Below are 17299 nucleotides of genomic sequence, written 5' to 3' on the forward strand. Positions count from 1 at the left end.
ACCCTGATTGGCAATCCAACCCTGATTGGCAATCCACTGAAGTTCAGGCCCAATGTTCATCACTGCTGTAATCATGTGGGCTCACTACTGAGATTCAAATGAAGTCTGATTGCTGAAATGGTTCAGGGATCAAACTAATTACATTGGGTTGGCAGCCTGCTTGCCCTGCTCGCCCAAAAATCACTTAGACTGGACTTCAAATCTGCCTTACTTCAACTTAGTAAGATTGGTCAAGATGATTTTCCCCTTCTGAGTCCAAGTTGACTGCTATTCACTAGGTTATTGTGTGTATTCACCTTTCGCCCAATAATTTTACCCAATATTGAAGTATGACTAACTAGTCTGTATTTGCTTGTGAATGTTTGTTAGCCTGCTTTTAACCTATTGGACCTTTGCAGTGTTCATTGACTCTCTAAAAATAAACATCAATGCCTCACAAATTTCCTAGTCCCCTTCTTAGGAGTCTGGGATAAATACCATCCATCTTTGGAGATTTTTAAGTTTTGAATCTTTATAATTGTCCAGGGCTTCAATTACATTTATATCACAGTGGTTAATGATGTCTTGTTTTCTTCGGCATTCACAGTTGATTACACTAGATGACATCATTACAGCCACCTTGGATAGCCAAATGATCAGCGATTCTTACAAAGATTCAACGGAGGAGCCAATCACTACTAATATTTGTGATACAGTTGAGTGATTTTTTAAAACAAAATTAAAATAAAATGAAAATTGACCTTACAATAGTTAAATTCATTATTTTGAACATTGTTTTGTATATTAATTAATATAGTAAATAAATTGACTATAATTTTTTAAGTATTTTTGTAACATTTAATGGATAATATTCCCAAAGAATATTTTGTAGCTCTTCTTCAGCTTGATTTTACTCTAAAATGCTTGTAAGCTGTTATTTACATGTCACATAAACAGGTTGAAAAGAACTTTAACTGGTTGGTTGGTACCCAGGTACTTTGATCAATTTGACAATGTTAATTAATGTATAAATTAACAATATTTGATATATTATTAGTTATTACTGCAGCTACTCCTTGACATTTAGGAAAAAGTAAGAAAGTTACAAATAGAGGCAATTTCTCTGAGTGAATTTAGTTTGTGTTATCATTGTTTGCTCCAGATGTGATTAAAGTCAGCATATAGTGTTCTTATCTTGGGAACAAACTACTCGATAGACATTGATTGGCACTATGACAACCCTGTCTTTGTGTCAATTGTTTTAGCTTTCCCAAACAAACACACATCTGCTCATGGAAATTCTCTCATTCAATCTAAAGGTAAAAAGGGATTTTATCATAATTATTGACCTATAGCATCAGGTGGATTCTACAATGGACAGGCAATCGCTATACCAGATTACCATCAAGTTAGTTCAGACAAAAATTTACGCCTGTGGTTTTTTCAAGGATCATTTTTGAATTAAGTTATGGGTCAAAATTCGCTTGATTAGATGGAACATCCCAAGCTTTGGAAAGTTAGTTAGGTGGTACATATTGGGAATATTGTCGAAGAACACCAGGGAGTAGCCATCACAGATGTATTTGTATTCTACAGTCAAGTTAACTCATGGCTGAAAAACCACAAGTTAAATGTTATTATTAAATATTGATTCAGCCAGTTTATCTAATAAGGAGCTATTCTGAACTGACCAGCATGTTCAAACACAGATAATTGATCTCAGTTGGGTTAGCAATATTGATGCTTTAATTGGCCCCAGTACACCTGAGCTAAGGAAGGGAAATTTGGTGTGTTCCTGCTCCTGATCACGCGCTAGCAACCTATGTTGAAAAGTGCAAATGTAGATGCCAGGACAGGGCAGGCTAGGGCTTGGGTTTGATACTCACCATGATTGAGTAACCTGTTGATACCTACTGTCATAGTTCCCACAGGAGTAATGGCTTTTAGATGAGATAGCAGATGGTATCTATGAAACTGTAATTCACCATGCCACCAATTCATTCAGTGGAGAGGTGTGTTACAATACGGTTAAGGACCAGCAACTTTTTGCTTAAAGGAGACAAGTTTGAAATCTCAGTTATTCACTAGGAGTTTCCACAGTTTTAAACAAACAAACATAAACTTTATTATACAAAGTCAGTAAAGCAAAACAATCTACAATATCTAACTTATACTCTAACATTCAGAATTAACATGAGGTAAATATGAATTAACTGGAAAACTGTGGTCAAAGACTTCACACTGCACATTGAATGGCAGATGCGACCAAGATAAACCCCATGGATTTCTCAGCAATGCATCCAGATGTCAGTGACCATGCTGAGTCACAAAATCTCGTTAAAACTCTGTTTCCCTCGCAAGGGATTTTAACTCCTCACTTTCGAAGACCTAGCCTCTAAATTCCCTCAAAAGCCACCCCGACTCGGACTTCCTCAATGACTGTTCACTTTCCGATGGTTCAATCTGTCCTCCTGAGACTGCTTTCCACGAGATTGACAAAGCTACGCTGCTGCCTCTAATTACTGGCAGATTTCCAACTCTTTTTTGTAGACCAATAGTTTTATTAAGCTGGCACTGCCCCTGGGTTTTTACAAACTCCAGTCTCCCAGCTGCACCAAGCTATAAATGCCCCTCAGGGCTTTTCTGAGCCCTAACTGCCTCCAGCATGGAACTAGCAACCTCGCACCACTATTTCAGCTCCCTAGACTTCTCTGAGCCCTAACTGTACCGAAAATTACCCGGGGCTTTTCTGTGAGCTGAAAACCATATGACATTCAAACTGCATCTCAGCTGCACCAAACGGTTTCCAGGGCTTTTCTGAACCCTAACAGCCTGGAACCTGCTAACAGCAGCACCTTTCAGAAGGAGCTTCTTCCCCTGCTGCAGAACACTCAGATCAATCGAAACCAGAGCACTTTCTTAAGCTACACCCACCTCCATGATAATGCACGCAGTCCTCCTGGAGAAGCTGGCTGCCAGGAAGGACACCCTTGCACCAAGGGACAGATGGAGGAGGCCACCACATATGACGAAGAAAGCCTGGGAGGAGGTGGCAGCCCAGGTCAGCAGCCATGATGTTGTGCTGTGCACATGAATGCAATGCTGCAAGAGGTTCAATGACCTGCTGCGCTCAGGAAGGGTGAGTACCATGTTGGCATGGATCAGTGTGGTTAAGTGTTAAGGGCTAGCCATCTCCCCCATGGACCTCGGGGGCGTTAGAGTCTGAGTGCCAACTGTCAATGATGCCAGAGCTGGCCAAGGGGGTGAGTCCTGTCAGCTTGGACTGATTGCTTTGCGGCTCAAGGGCCTGGATTTGGATGTGTCCTGCAAGATGTTTCTGAGGTGGGGTCGGCCAGGCTGCAATGGCGCAGCAGGGAGAGAGTGGACTAATCAATGCTCCTCTGTCCTTTTGGGAGAGGACAAGCCATAACCAATTGAAGAGGTCACGGACAGGCTGCTGCTGCTGACCAGGTTCAAGCAGGATGCCCTGGAGTTGGAGAGCCGGCACACTGCCCGTGCAACCGGTCATTGAGAGGCAGGGGTGTCAGACAAAGGTAAGAGCGCAGTGCACAGAGGTGAGAGCTTCAGCTTATGCAATCATTCTAGTGTGGTCTCTTAATTGATGGGAGCCACGAACCTGGAGTCCCTATTGATCATTGAACGACGATGGCACCATGATGCAGATCTCCATTGTCTCACTAGGGTGCCTGGCATGCACTGTGACAGAGTGATGACTTTAACTAATGACATGTCCTTGTTCTCCCTTAGATTCGCCAGCACATACTCATTCTCAGGACCCAGAAGGGCCACCCCTGACACCAGAGGACTGCTGGGCTTCATCTGCACCTACATGACACCCGCACTCTGAACCAGGCACCAGCATCTCAGTGGGTGTTAGATTGTAGGCTACATTGTTGGTGCACATTGGTGAGGGCACTTCACACTCGCTTGAGGTGCAGGCAGAGGCAGAGAGCGCCCAGGGCACCAGCAGTCAGAGGACTGCTGGAGACCAGGACGATGCTGAGTTGAAGGCCGATTGATGAGCTTCTGGAGTCACCCATTAGGTGGCAGATGCTGGACGTCCAGCGATTGGTGGACCTGGGAGCAGCTGGGAAACAGACCACCAACCATGATTGGTCCCTGACCGCGATTTCATGCTGGCTGACCAACTAACGGCCAGCCAGCATGAAAGGTATGCTAAAAGCCTCAACGCTGCCGGAGGTGGGGGGGTTGGGGCGGGAGGAGCGCGAGCGCTGAAGTGTGCATATGCACGGGGAAGCACACACTGACAGCTCCCTGAAGGCACACAGTTGCCTCAAGCAGCTGAAGATTGTAAAATTAAAAATAAACATTTTACATATGATATAAATATGTCCCCACATGTCACTCAGTCACATGATGATGGACATGAAAAAAGGATGTTAAAAATTTTTTACTGTTTTTTCAGTAATTATTGGAAACCTTACCCTGCCCATGGATGAGGTTTTGTTAAAAATGCAAAGGCCACCTGACCTATTTGCCTGCCCACCAACCAAACGGTTGAGCGGGCAGTGGAAAATGCAACTTAATTAATTACTTAAGGGCCTTAAGGGACACTCGCCCGACGTCACTGCGCATCATTTCACTCCCGTTCGGGTCGGGTGCACGCTCGCGGGATGAAAAATCCTGGGGTTGCACTTGGACCTGCAAGCCCTCACAGAGGCAATGACCTCTGATGGTCAGTGCCAGTCTGGGAGATAGATAAGGCACCCAGTATCCCAGGTAGGCGCCTGCCCATCAATGGCAAGCAGGGAGGTCCAGAGCAACCTCATGTTGGCGCACGACCTGCTTGTCTTCTCTGCGGGCTCCTCTCAGGGTGCTCCGAATGACAACAGCAGCTCCTCCACCCCTCTGCTAGTGACCATGGCATCGGATGAGGCTTCGATTACTGGGGAGATGCCAGGCGTGGCACTAGCCGCTCCCTCCCAGGCGGGGCCAGCACAGGCTCCACTGGCCAGAGGGCAACTGCCAAGGTCATCAAGGCCAACAAGACACCAGAGTCAGCAGGCTGTCTCCAATGCCGCTGTCAGCGAGGGGGCGCACCAAGACGCAGAACTCGCAAATCTAAGTTTAAGGCACCATGCGCATAAGAGGAACTGATCACAGACGATCTTCTGTTCAGTTATGTTTGGTTTATATGTCTATTGGTGTGGACATCAACACCAGTAATGGTCATGTCATTGTGATTTGAATGTGACAATAACATTAAATTTGCTTTAGTTGTGATGGCCTGAGTATGCTTCACTTTTTATTTTTGGTGCAGGGTACGCCAGTATGTAAGGCTGGACGTGAGTGGCTCTAAACCTTATTGCACAGGGACTGAGTGGACTTTGGGTTCACATGATAGGGGCATTTCAGACATCCTGGATGGAGGCGGCAGCCCTGGCATGAGGTGGGAGCAGATCTTTGGTAGCCTAGCTGAGGGAGCGTTGGATCAAGGCAACCCTCGCGCCCCTGCCTCCCTGAAGGTTACAGACATCTGCCTCTACACCCTCGGCGTTCTCCTCACCCTGCTCCTCTTCTGACTCACTACTGGGTTCATCCTCTGTGGCCTGTGCAGCTGCCTCAAGATTCTCTTCCTCCAGTGGGTCCACTCTTGCCAGAGCCAGATTGTGGAGAGCGCAGCATGCAACCTCGATCAGTGACACTCTGGGGGGCTATTGCAGTGCACCTCCTGAACGGTCCAGGCATTGGAAGCGCACCTTGAGAAGACCTATGGTTCTCTCTATCACTGCGGTTGTGGAGGTATGACTCCTATTATAGCGCTGCTCTTCCTCTGTCCTTGGGTGGCAGAGAGGCACCATAAACCACATTTTCAATGGATAGCCCTTGTCACCCAGCAGCCTTCCATCTAGCAAAGCAGGAGCACTGAAGAGCCTTGGCACCTGGGAGTGCCTGAAGATGTAAGTGTCATGGGAGCTGCCACGGTACCTTGCATAGACTTGCAGAATATGCGTCTTGTGGTCTGCACGTTCATGGAGTGGAATCCCTTCCTGTTGACAAAGGCACCCGGCTGACCTGTTGGCACCTTGATGGCCACGTGTGCAGTCTATTGCACCCTGGATGCGGGGGAATCCAGCAATAACTGCAAAGCCTCTGGCTCTCTCAGCCTGGCTGGCCTCTTCCATACGGAAATGAATAAATGCCATGACCCGCCTGAACAGAGCTTCTGTCACCAGCTTAATGCAACTGTGGAGAGCTGATTGGGACACTCCACACAGATCCCCACTGACCCCTGGAAAGAGCCAGAGGCATAGAAGTTTAGGGCCACTGTAACCTTCAGAGCCACTGGCATGGGGTGTCCACCCACACAATCGGAGGTGATCTCAGGCCCAATCATAAGACAAATGGAGATCACAGTCTCCCTGGAGAGGTGGAGCCTCCTTCGACATTGCACCTCGGACATGTTGAGGTAGCTGCATCGCCGCCTGTAAACCCTGGCAGTAGGATATTGGCACCTTTTGCGGCCCCTCCGCCTTGGACTATCTGCTGGCCCTGCGCCCCTTGTGCCTGCGCCTCTCCTCCCATAGGGACACCTGGCCTCCTCTCCCTTCTGCCTCTCTCTTCCTCTTCAGAGGAGGTGCCAAAAGCAGAGACCACAATCCCCATTACCAGGTACCAGAGTAAAAGAAGTCTGTCTGATACCTGGAAGGGTCCACACGGTCAAAATCCTCCAGGAGCCTTAGAGACACAAATGAATCCTCACATGCAGCCTGGAAATGCTAACAATGAAGCCCCGAACAGAGAAGAAGCTTCCAAGTACCAATAAGCAACCAGCAGCAAACTATCTCCAAAACTCCTCACTGCTCACAATGGCTATGCTGCAGACCCTTTTTATCCTGCCCTTGGATGAGGTTTTGCAAAATGTCGGCTGCCCACCTGCCTGTTTTCTCATGCAATGAGCGCGAAATTGCATGGGCAATGTGAAATCTTGGTCAATTGCCTTTTTAATAGCCTTAAGTGGCCTTTTAATTGATGGCGGGTGCGGCTCCGACACCCACGGCCGCCTGCCAACCGAAATATCATGCAAGTGCGGGATGCTTGCCTGGTGTCATCTCACACGATTTCATGCCCCATTGGGTCAGGCACACGCCCATCCGATCAGTGTAAAATACAGCCCCAGGTAACCTTCTGAATCTGCCATTTCCTGAGATGTTTTGGCAATCTCTAAAGCCCAGCATTTTGATTACCTTACCTTCACAACAATAATCATTCCAGAATTAAACATTACTTCTTAAAATATTAACATGATTATGAATTAGATATGTACAACAGGTGACAGAGGTGTGTTTCATTGTTGAGCCCAATCATGTTCTCACCTGCTATTCACACAAGCAGGCATCATTGGATAGTGATTAGAAGCAGGAATGCCAGCTGACTTCTCCCTAATGAAGGAACACTGAGGCCAAGTGTAGCCTCAATTGAAAGATGTGGCTTTTGATTTTTGTGAGATGAGTTTGTAGCAATGGTGAATTTTGAAATAATGCTGCTATGTTTGAAACTGACAAGTGTGGGCTAGGTATTAGAAATTGCTATTACCGAGTGAGATTTCTACTTCTTCACTCAGTTCTCTGCATGCACATTTTGGTGTGGAATACCTGCAATGAGCTTGTGCTTTCTCCCATGTAAGAAATACCAAGGAAAAATTGGTTAGGGATGCCCACCTCACCTATTAAATCAGCACTTTGTATCATCTAACAGCTAGCTGGATAGACATTAGCCGAAGTCCATAAACTCTCTGTGGTGGAGATGTAAATCTAGGCAGAGCTAAAGCTAAAAGATTTCGGCTTAAACTACCAAAAGAAAGTATATAGCTCTCCTGGACATAAATCAAAGAAAGTACAGAATACTGTTTTGGCATGTAATACCAAAATCCCAGATTTAATCCCCTATCTATGCTAATTTAACTAACCTTGGCTAAATTTGCAGTTAGGACTATAATTACAATTGACTCGGTGAATTTCATTTCGGCAGGGAAATATCAGCTAAACTTCCTTTTCCTAATTGCTATCTAATAATTTCTGTTGGAAAGTGTGCATGTGAAAACCCTGGATGACACCAGGTTGGCTGGCCTTCTGTCTGAATTACTTTACAAAAACATCCACTTAACTTGTGTTTTAATCAGTTCTGTGACGAGCTGCAAAGGCTCAGTTATGTTAACTAATCTTAGTGTACAAGAGAAATTCATGAGATTCTGTTGAGGATAATGGTAAAATCATCATAGAATTTTTAGCTTATTAATTACTATTCAATTTAAAGGAGCAACATTCCTTTGGTAAGATTTGTCAGTGAATGATTCCAGTACAATCTGACAAATTTAAATACTTAATATAACTAAAATGATTCCAATGATATTAGTACAAAAACAGAATTACCTGGAAAAACTCAGCAGGTCTGGCAGCATCGACGGAGAAGAAAAGAGTTGACGTTTCGAGTCCTCATGACCCTTCAACAGAACTGAGTTTTTCCAGGTAATTCTGTTTTTGTTTTGGATTTCCAGCATCCGCAGTGGTTTTTTGTTTTTATCCCACTGTTATTAGTGTTCATTGGAAAATGCATTTATGAATGACAAATGTATCCTTGAAGTTGAAGTTGATTTGTGTTGCTTTGAAACCCTAAAGGTTGACCCTTGGTATTAAGCATTAGTGTATTAATATTTAGTGTCACATATTGCAAATAGATATAGGTTCAAGAACTGCTCTATCCAGATCCAACTTGAACTGCTTTATCACAATCAAGGCAAATAGAAAATTGGAGTAATATTAGCAACGGCCTCTGTGTTTATTCCTAGTTTCTTTCTGTGTTTGTTGCCTCATTTTAAATCGTTCTGCTTTAAAGTCATGAATATAATGGGGTCAGTATGCATACTTAGCGCTGGGAATTTTTTAGCATCGCTTTTAGCATCTGGCCAACGTAGCGTCGTGTGACCCGGTTGATGCTATTTTGTTGCCGCCACACCCACTCCCCAACCCTCCCGCTCACCGTCCCCTGCTCTCTGGCCTCTCCTGCTTGCCATTCCTTCTGCTCCCTGACCCTCCCACTTGTTGATCCTCCCACTCCCAGAATTTCTTTCCTCATACCCTATGGACAGCATTTTTCAGATGACTCGTTTGCCAGCCTGCCACTCGAAAAGCTAGAGGTGAATGCATCCCCACGGATCATGGCAACTCCCCAGTAATTTAATGCTCCGACAGCATTAATTGGCTGGAAATGGGACTTCTGTCCCTTACCCTGATGGAAGTCCCACCTCAGAGAGCTGCTGGCCAATCAAATTGACCGGCAGCTCTGTAGTCCCAGCATGGGCAGCAGTGGCCAAGACTGGGACTACAAGCAGTCCCCAGATTCTAAGTTCTGGAGTCCAAGACCAGGTAAGTGTGGAGGGGAGTTGGGGAGAGGATGGAGGGACCGGGGGAGGGAGCACCTGCTGGAGAAAAACCTTTGTGGGGGGGCGGGGTGGCGGCGATGGGGAGGGATGGTGTGCCCAATGTAGAATGGAGCTCTCGAGAGGGGTGAATCCTTTCACGCCCAGCACCCGAGCAGAGTGACCTACCGGGGGCTCCTCCTCGCCCCCGAAGTCTTCCTGCCAACTTCAAAATTGAGATCAGGTGGAAGAGGCCCTTAAGTGGCCAGTAATTGGCTACTTAAAGGCCTCAACTGGGGTGAGGGTGGGACCTAGGCCTTGCCCATCTCCTGTAAAATTGTAGGCAGGCCAGCTTGGGTGGCTGGGTGGCAGGAGGGCCACCCAAGGAATTATACAGGCAACCCTGGCTGCAACCCCACCAGCAGGAGACTGTAAAATTCTGCCCATGTGTTTATATAAAGATCACTTATCTGGGCCACACACACCCTAACCTGTCCTTCAGCTCTAATGTTTTTCCCTCTTCTTTCTATTTCCCCCTCCTGGTTTAATTACTTGCTATTTTTAGTTTTCCCTTTGTTTGCATTGCCTAAAGCACAATTTCTGACTGTTAATTTGACTCCCCTCCCTTTTGTTTGTTTTTGAAATATTAGTATTATATTTTACACCTGAACTCTCCCCACAAAAACTAGCTTGAATTTCTTGCTACTGCCTTCTTTATCCTTCCTGCTAGAACCCTGGTCCTCGCCCGGTTCAGGTGGAGCCTGTCTCAGTGGCACAGATCCTTCCTCCCCCACTACTGGTGCCAGCATCCCATGAAATGGGATCCCTCTTTTGCATGCCATTTCATCAGCCATATGGTCACCTAATCTGTTCATCCCTATGCCAGTTTTCATGCAACTCAGGTAATACTCCAGTTATTATAACCCTTGAGGTCCTGTTATTTAACTTGCCTACTCTTTCCATTGTTGTTGGCCCCAACATGGATCACAATAAATGAATCCTCCCCTCTGTCTCCAGTATCCTTTCAAGCCAATTTGTGATGTAACCCTGGTGCCAGACGGCAGCATACCATGTGGGAGCTGCCATTTTAAAAAATTCTTTCATGGGATGTAGGTGTCACTGGCAGTGCCAGCTTTTGCCCATCCCTAATTGCCCGTGAACTGAGTGCCTTTGCTAAGACATTTTCAGAGGGCAGTTAAAAGTCAAGCACATTGTTGTGGGTCCAGAGTCACATATAGGCCAGACAGGATAAGGGTGGCAAATTTTGTTTTCTTCTATATTTCACGGAACATGTGTGTTGCTGTCTAGGCCAGCATTTTTAGTGCCCATCCCTAATTGAGAAGGTGTTGGTGAGCCGCCTTCTTGAACCGCTGTAGTCCGTGTGGTGTAGCTACATCCACAGTGCTGTTTGAGACGGAGTTGCAGGATTTTGACCCAGCGACAATGAAGGAGCAGTGATATAGTTCTAAGCTAGGATGGTGTGTGGCTTGGATGGCAACCTGCAGGTGGTGGTATTCCCATGCATCTGCTGGGCTTGTCTTTCTAGGTGGTAGAGGTTGTGGGTTTGGAAGCTGCTGTCGAAGGAGCCTTGGTGAGTTGCTGCAGTGCATCTTGTAGATGGTATACGCTGCTGCCACTGTGTGTCAGTGGTGGAGGTAGTGGATGTTGGAGGTGGTGGATGGGATGCCAGTCCCAGCTTTGTCCTGGATGGTGTCGAGCTTCTTGAGTGTTGATGGAGCCGCACTCATCCAGGCAACTGGAGAGTATTCCATTGCACTCCTGACTTTTGCTTTGTAAGATGGTGGACAGGCTTTGGGGAGTCAAAAGGTGAGTGACTCGCCGCAGAATTCCCAGCCTCTCACCTGCTCTTGCAACCACAGTATTTATATGGCTAGTCCAGTTCAGTTTCTGGTCAATGGTAATCCCCAGGATGTTGATAATGGAGGATTCAGCGATGGTAATGCCATTGAATGTCAAGGGGATGGATTCTCTCTTGTTGGAGGTGGTCACTGCCTGTAGCGCAAATATTATTTGCCACTTGTCAGACCAAGCCTGAATATTGTCCAGGTCTTGTCAAATATATGGCACGTACTGCTTCAGTATTTGAGGAGTTGTGAATGGTGCTGAAGATTGTGCAATCATCAGCGAATATCCCCACTTGTGACCTTATGATGGAGGGAAGGTTATTGATGAAGCAGCTGAAGATGGTTGGGCCTAGGACACTAGCATGAGGGACTCCTGCAGTGATGTTCTGGGGCTGAGATAACTCACTTCCAACAACCACAATCATCTTCCTTTGCGCTAAGTATGACTGCAACCAGTGGAGTACTTTCCCCCTGATTCCCATTGACTCTAACTTTACTTGGGCTCCTTGATGTCACACTCACTCAAATGGTTCCTTGATGTTAATGGCAGTCAATCTCACCTCACCCCTGGAGTTCAGCTTATTTGTCCATGTTTGGGCTAAGGACGTAATGAGGTCAGGAGCTGAGTGTACCTGGCAGAACCCAAATTGAGTGTCAGTAAGCAGCTTGTTTTTTAGTTAGTGCCGCTTGATACCACAGTCGATGACCCCTTCCGTCACTTTACTGATGATCAAGAGTAGACTGATGGGGCGGTTATTAGCTGGGTTGGATTTGTCCTGCTTTTTGCGGACAGGACGTATGTGGGCAATTTTCAGGAATGCTGGGTAGATGCCAGTGTTGTAGCTATACTGGAACAGCTTGGCGAAAGGTGCAGTTATTCCTGGAGCACAAGTATTCAGTACTATTGCCGGAACGTTGTCAGGGCCCATAGTCTTTGCGGTATTCATTGCCTTCAGCTGTTTTTTAATATCACATGGAGTGAATCGAATTGCTGAAGATTGGCATCTATGATGCTGGGGATCTCTGAAGAATCATCCACTCGGCATTTCTGGCTGAAGATTATTGCAAATGCTCCAGTCTTGTCTTCTGCACTGATGTGCTGGACTCACCATCATTGAGGATGGGGATATTTGTGGGCAGCCTCCTTCCCCAGTCAATTGTTTAATTGACCACCACTACTCATGACTGTATGTGGCAGAGCTTAGATGTGATCCGTTGGCTGTGGGATTGCTTAGCTCTGTCTATTGCATACTGCTTCTACTGTTTGGCATACAAGTAGCCCTGTGTTGTAGCTTCACCAAGTTGACAGCTCATTTTTAGCAATGCCTGGCACTGCCCCTGGCATGTCCTCCTGCACTCTTCATTAGACCAGGGTTGATCCCCTGGCTTGATGGTAACGGTAGAGTGGGGGATATGCTGGACCATGAGGGTAACATCTTGTGGTTGTATACAATTCTGCTGCTGATGGTGCACAGTGCCTCATGGATGCCCAGTTTTGAGTTGCTAGATCTGTTCGAAATCTATCCCATTTAGTATGATGGTAGTGCCATGCAATGCGATGGAGGGTATCCTCAATTTGAAGTTGGGACTTCGTCTCCACAAAGACTGTCTGGTGGTCACTCCTATCAATACCATCATGGACAGATGCATCCGTGATAGGTATGTTGGTGAGGACGAGGTCAAGTAGGCTTTTCCCTCTTGTTGGGTCCCTCATCACCTGCCGCAGACCCCGTCTAGCAATTATGTCCTTTAAGACTCAGCCAGTTCAGTCAGTCGTGGTGCTACAGAGTCTCTCCTGGTGATGGATCTTGAAGTCCCCCAGCCAGAGTACATTGTGTGTGCCCGAACCACCCTAGGTGCTTCCTCTAAGTGGTGTTCAACATGGAGGAACACTGATTCATCAGCTGAGAGGGACAGTAGGTTTCCTTGCCCGTGTTTCACCTGGTGGCCATGAAATTTCATGGGGTTCAGAGTCGATGAGAACCCCCAGGGCAACTCCCTCTCCCTCCTGACTGTATGCCACTGTGCGGCCACCTCTGGTTGGCTTGCCCTGTCCCACTGATGGTGATTGTTGTGAATGGTATATTGTCTGTAAGGTATGATTCCGTGAACTATGTCAGGCTGTTGCTTGACCCTCCCAATTTTGGCACTAGCTCCCAGACGTTAGTTGGGGGACTTTGCCGGGTTGACAGGGCTGGGTTTGCTGTTGTCCTTTTCGGTGCCTAGGTCAATGCCACCTGGTCTGCCTGGTTTCATTCCTTTTTGTAGCAATTTGATGCAACTGAGTAGCTTACTTGCTAGGCCATTTCAGAGGGCATTTAAGAGTCAACCACATTACTGTGGGTCTGAACTCACATGTAGGCCAGACCAGGTAAGGACAGCAGATTTTAAAAAAATTCATTCGTGGGATGTGGGCGTCGCTGACTAGGCCAGCATTTATTGCCCATCCCTACTTGCCCTTGAGAAGGTGATGGTGAGCTGCCTTCTTGAACTGCTGAAGTCCATGTGGTGTAGGTAACCCACAGCACCCCAACCAGCGGAAACTTTTTCCCCCTGATTTCCATTGACTCTAGTTTTGCCAAGGCTCCTTGATGACACCCTCGGTTAAATGCTGCCTTGAAGGGCAGTCACTGTCACCTCACCTCTGGAGTTCAGCTGTTTTATCCATGTTTGAACCAAGTCTGTAATGAGGTCAGGAGCTGAGTGACCCTGGTGGAACCCAAACTGAGCGTCAGTGAGCAGGTTATTGCTAAGCAAGTGCCGCTTGATAGCACTGTTGATGACCCCTTCATCACTTTCTGATGATCGAGAGCAGACCGATGGGATGGTAATTGGTCGGCTTGTATTTGTCCTGCTTTTTTGTGTACAGGACATACCTGGGCAATTTTCTACATTGCCAGTTAGATGCCAGTGTTGTAGCTGCATTGAACAGCTTAGCTAGGGGCGCGGCAAGTTCTGGACCACAAGTCTTCAGTACTATTGTCAGGGCCCATAGCCTTTGCAATATCCAGTGCCTTCAGCCATTTCTTGATATCACGTGGAGTGAATCAAATTAGCTGAAGATTGGCATCTGTGATGCTGGGGACCTCCAAAGGAGGCCGAGATGGATCATCCACTCGGCACTTTTGGCTGAAGGTTGTTGCAAATGCTTCAGCCTTATTTTTTGCACTGATGTGCTGGGCTCCCACATCATTGAGGAGGGGAGCTTTCCTTTAATCAGTTGCTTAATTGTCCACCACCATTCATGACTGTATGTGTCAGGACTGCAGATTTTAGATCTGATCTGTTGGCTGTGGAATCGCTTAGCTCTGTCTTTCGCTTGCTGCTTACCTTGTTTGGTATGCAAGTAGTCCTGTGTTGTAGCTTCACCAGGTTGACACCTCATTTTTAGGTATGCCTGGTGCTTCTCCTGGCATGCCCTCCTGCACTCTTCTTTGAACCAGGGTTGATCCCCTGACTTGATTGTAATGGTAGAGTGGTGGATATGCCAGGCCATGAGGTTACAGATTGTGGCTGAGTACAATTCTGCTGCTGCTGATGGCCCACAGCGCCTCATGAGTTGCTAGATCTGTTCAAAACCTATCCCATTTAGCTGTCATGGTCACTATTGTTGAGACTGGCTTTATCTTCCAGATTTATTAATTTAATTTAAATTTCACCAGCTGCCATATTGGGATTTGAACCTATGTCTCCATACCGTTTGCTTGGGCCTCTGGATTACCAGTCCAGTGACACTACCACTACACCATCATCTCCCCTATCTGTGTCCACCCTAATTATTGAATTCCCTAGAACTAGCACATTATGATTTCTCTCCTCCTCTATCTCCCTTTGGACAGCTTCCTGTTCCAAGGTGCTATGGTCCACGATCTGGCTGTCCTTCCAACAGTCTTTCTCTTTAACCTCACAGGTAGCAAGTATGTTTTACCCACTGAACAGGATCAGTTTCTGTGGATCCTTGTTCTCTACATAACTTGGGTTCTCCTCGCTCTGTACACTATTGGTCACACCAACCCCATTCTGAATCTGCACTTCTTTGAGATGTGACTTAAACCTGGAGTAAACTGTCTAGATATTCTTCCTCCCTCCCTTAAGTGTTGGACTGTCTTTGACTTGCATTCCAGCTCAATGACAGTGAAGCAGAGAGTTTCAAGATGGATCCATCTACTGCAGATGTGTTCACCCTGGACAGTCTCACTCACTACCCATAACCTCCCACAATTGCAGTCCAGACAACCAACCTGGACTGCCATTTCTTAATCCATATTATTACCTACATTTTAGTTTGTGGTAAGTCTTTTCTTTTTCTACACACTAACCAACACTAAAACATTAGACAAAAATTTTAATAATTATTGCCTCAAGCTTACACAAAACCACTGCAAGTATTGGAGGCAAAAGGCAGCACCCCTTCTCCCTCTACACCGAGTTCCTATTTGCTCAAAATTCCTAACGGATGCACCAAGCTATGCAATCAATTTGTACAGACCACTCTGTGCATCAGCAGAGGCAGCACACGCATCTAAAATATTTGTATATCATGATGAATAATATTACTTAAAGAGATATCCTCATTTAAAGGCTGCATTGTGGCTTACTGCCTTATACGTTTGCTGAAAATCTTTAATGGAATCCAGAAGTAAATAATTAATTTCCCACTCTTTTCTTAAATGGACATGTGATAACTTATAATTTTGCAAACATCAAGAGTCCTCCAATAACTTGCCAAAGTGGATGTACCTCATAGAGTAAATTTTTTTAAGACCACATGCCCACAGCAGGACCTTGTATATAGTTAACATATAAAATTGTGACTGCTTTAAATATTCCACCTAATGATTTTTATTTACCCTCAGGTGTAATGCTAGACTGTATCACAGGCGATTCAAGGGTGGAAAGTGTTACAGCTGAGCCCAATTCTATCTTCATCAAAATCCTCACATATGTACATTACCATTAAGTGGATCAGGAAGTGGATGCCACTGGACTTTTTTTTTCACCTCGTAGTCCAGGAATGCTACTACCCTGGCTTTGATTAACGCAACACAGGTTTTCTCACTGAGCCTTCAAGGAATTACAAAAAGTGGATATTTGTTCACAATTATAGGACGCGACTCCAATATTAATGGTCTGGAAAAACAGAACAATAACACTTTGAGCGAATAAAATATTTTGCACCAAAAATTGCTTTTTATAGATGGTACAATCATATCAAACTACTTTAGTACAATAAATCTATCAGAAGTTAAATCGAAAAGAAATCCATCTAGACCAAAATAGACTGTACTAGCAATAGATTTACTATTCTTGTATAAAGTCTTCAAAGGTTTTACATCAAACATATTTCCAGATTAAAAATGTCATTGTTATATGATCATTTCAAGGTAGAATTTTAACTTGGTAAAATAGTAACACATGGCATTTTAAATATTTAAATAAATAGATCTCACACAAAATAAGTTATGAAAGTATAATTTGCTCATTTTTTTATTTAAGAAGTGAAAGTTATTTAAATAGTTCTGCATTCATTATCTAATATCAACCAAAAGTATCATTTCCAGGGTTTCTGTGAAGAAAGAACTATTTCCAATGTGAGGTACAAATATTCATTATTGGTAATGGCATAGTATGTGTTGATCAAATGACATGAGCGATTGAAGTTGAAATTAAATCAAGTTTCTTTTGATGCAAAGATATTCAGTGACGTTTTTCTTTTCTGTAATTTTGCCCTCTTTCTGTCCCACTCTCCTGAAGGTGCCAATTCTTTCTTAGGTATGTTTTATCCACTGGTAGCTCCCTCATGCATAATAAGTAATACCCATCAATAAATAGGTACAACAGGATTTTCAGGCATGATTCATAGACTTGAAAACCGCACTTGATAGCTTTTTTAAAATTCATTCATGGGATGTGAGCTGCAATGACAAGGCCAACATTTGTTGCCTATCCCGAATTGCCTTTGAAAAGGTGATGGTGAGTTGCTGTCTTGAACCGCTGTAGACCATGTAGTGTTGGTACACCCACAGTGCTATTAAGGAGGGTATTTCAGATTTTT

General features: G+C 45.3%; 1 protein-coding gene across 4 annotated transcripts in view; it reads left to right on the forward strand.

Annotated features, from left to right (window-relative positions):
* The window catches only part of dnai4 (dynein axonemal intermediate chain 4), a 189137-nt gene extending 172201 nt beyond the window's left edge, over window positions 1-16936 (forward strand). For 2 of the 4 annotated variants that reach the window (XM_078561278.1, XM_078561281.1), the window contains one exon: window positions 587-750. In XM_078561278.1, coding sequence (XP_078417404.1) covers window positions 587-703 — 117 coding nt within the window. In that variant the 3' untranslated portion in view covers window positions 704-750. Of the gene's footprint in view, window positions 1-586; window positions 751-16100 lie in introns of those variants that run through there. The other 2 variants (XM_078561279.1, XM_078561280.1) reach the window with 2 other exon arrangements.
* Window positions 16937-17299: the final 363 nt, after the last annotated feature.

Source organism: Cetorhinus maximus, chromosome 17 (genome assembly GCF_964194155.1).
Source record: "Cetorhinus maximus chromosome 17, sCetMax3.hap1.1, whole genome shotgun sequence".
Taxonomy (NCBI): domain Eukaryota; kingdom Metazoa; phylum Chordata; class Chondrichthyes; order Lamniformes; family Cetorhinidae; genus Cetorhinus; species Cetorhinus maximus.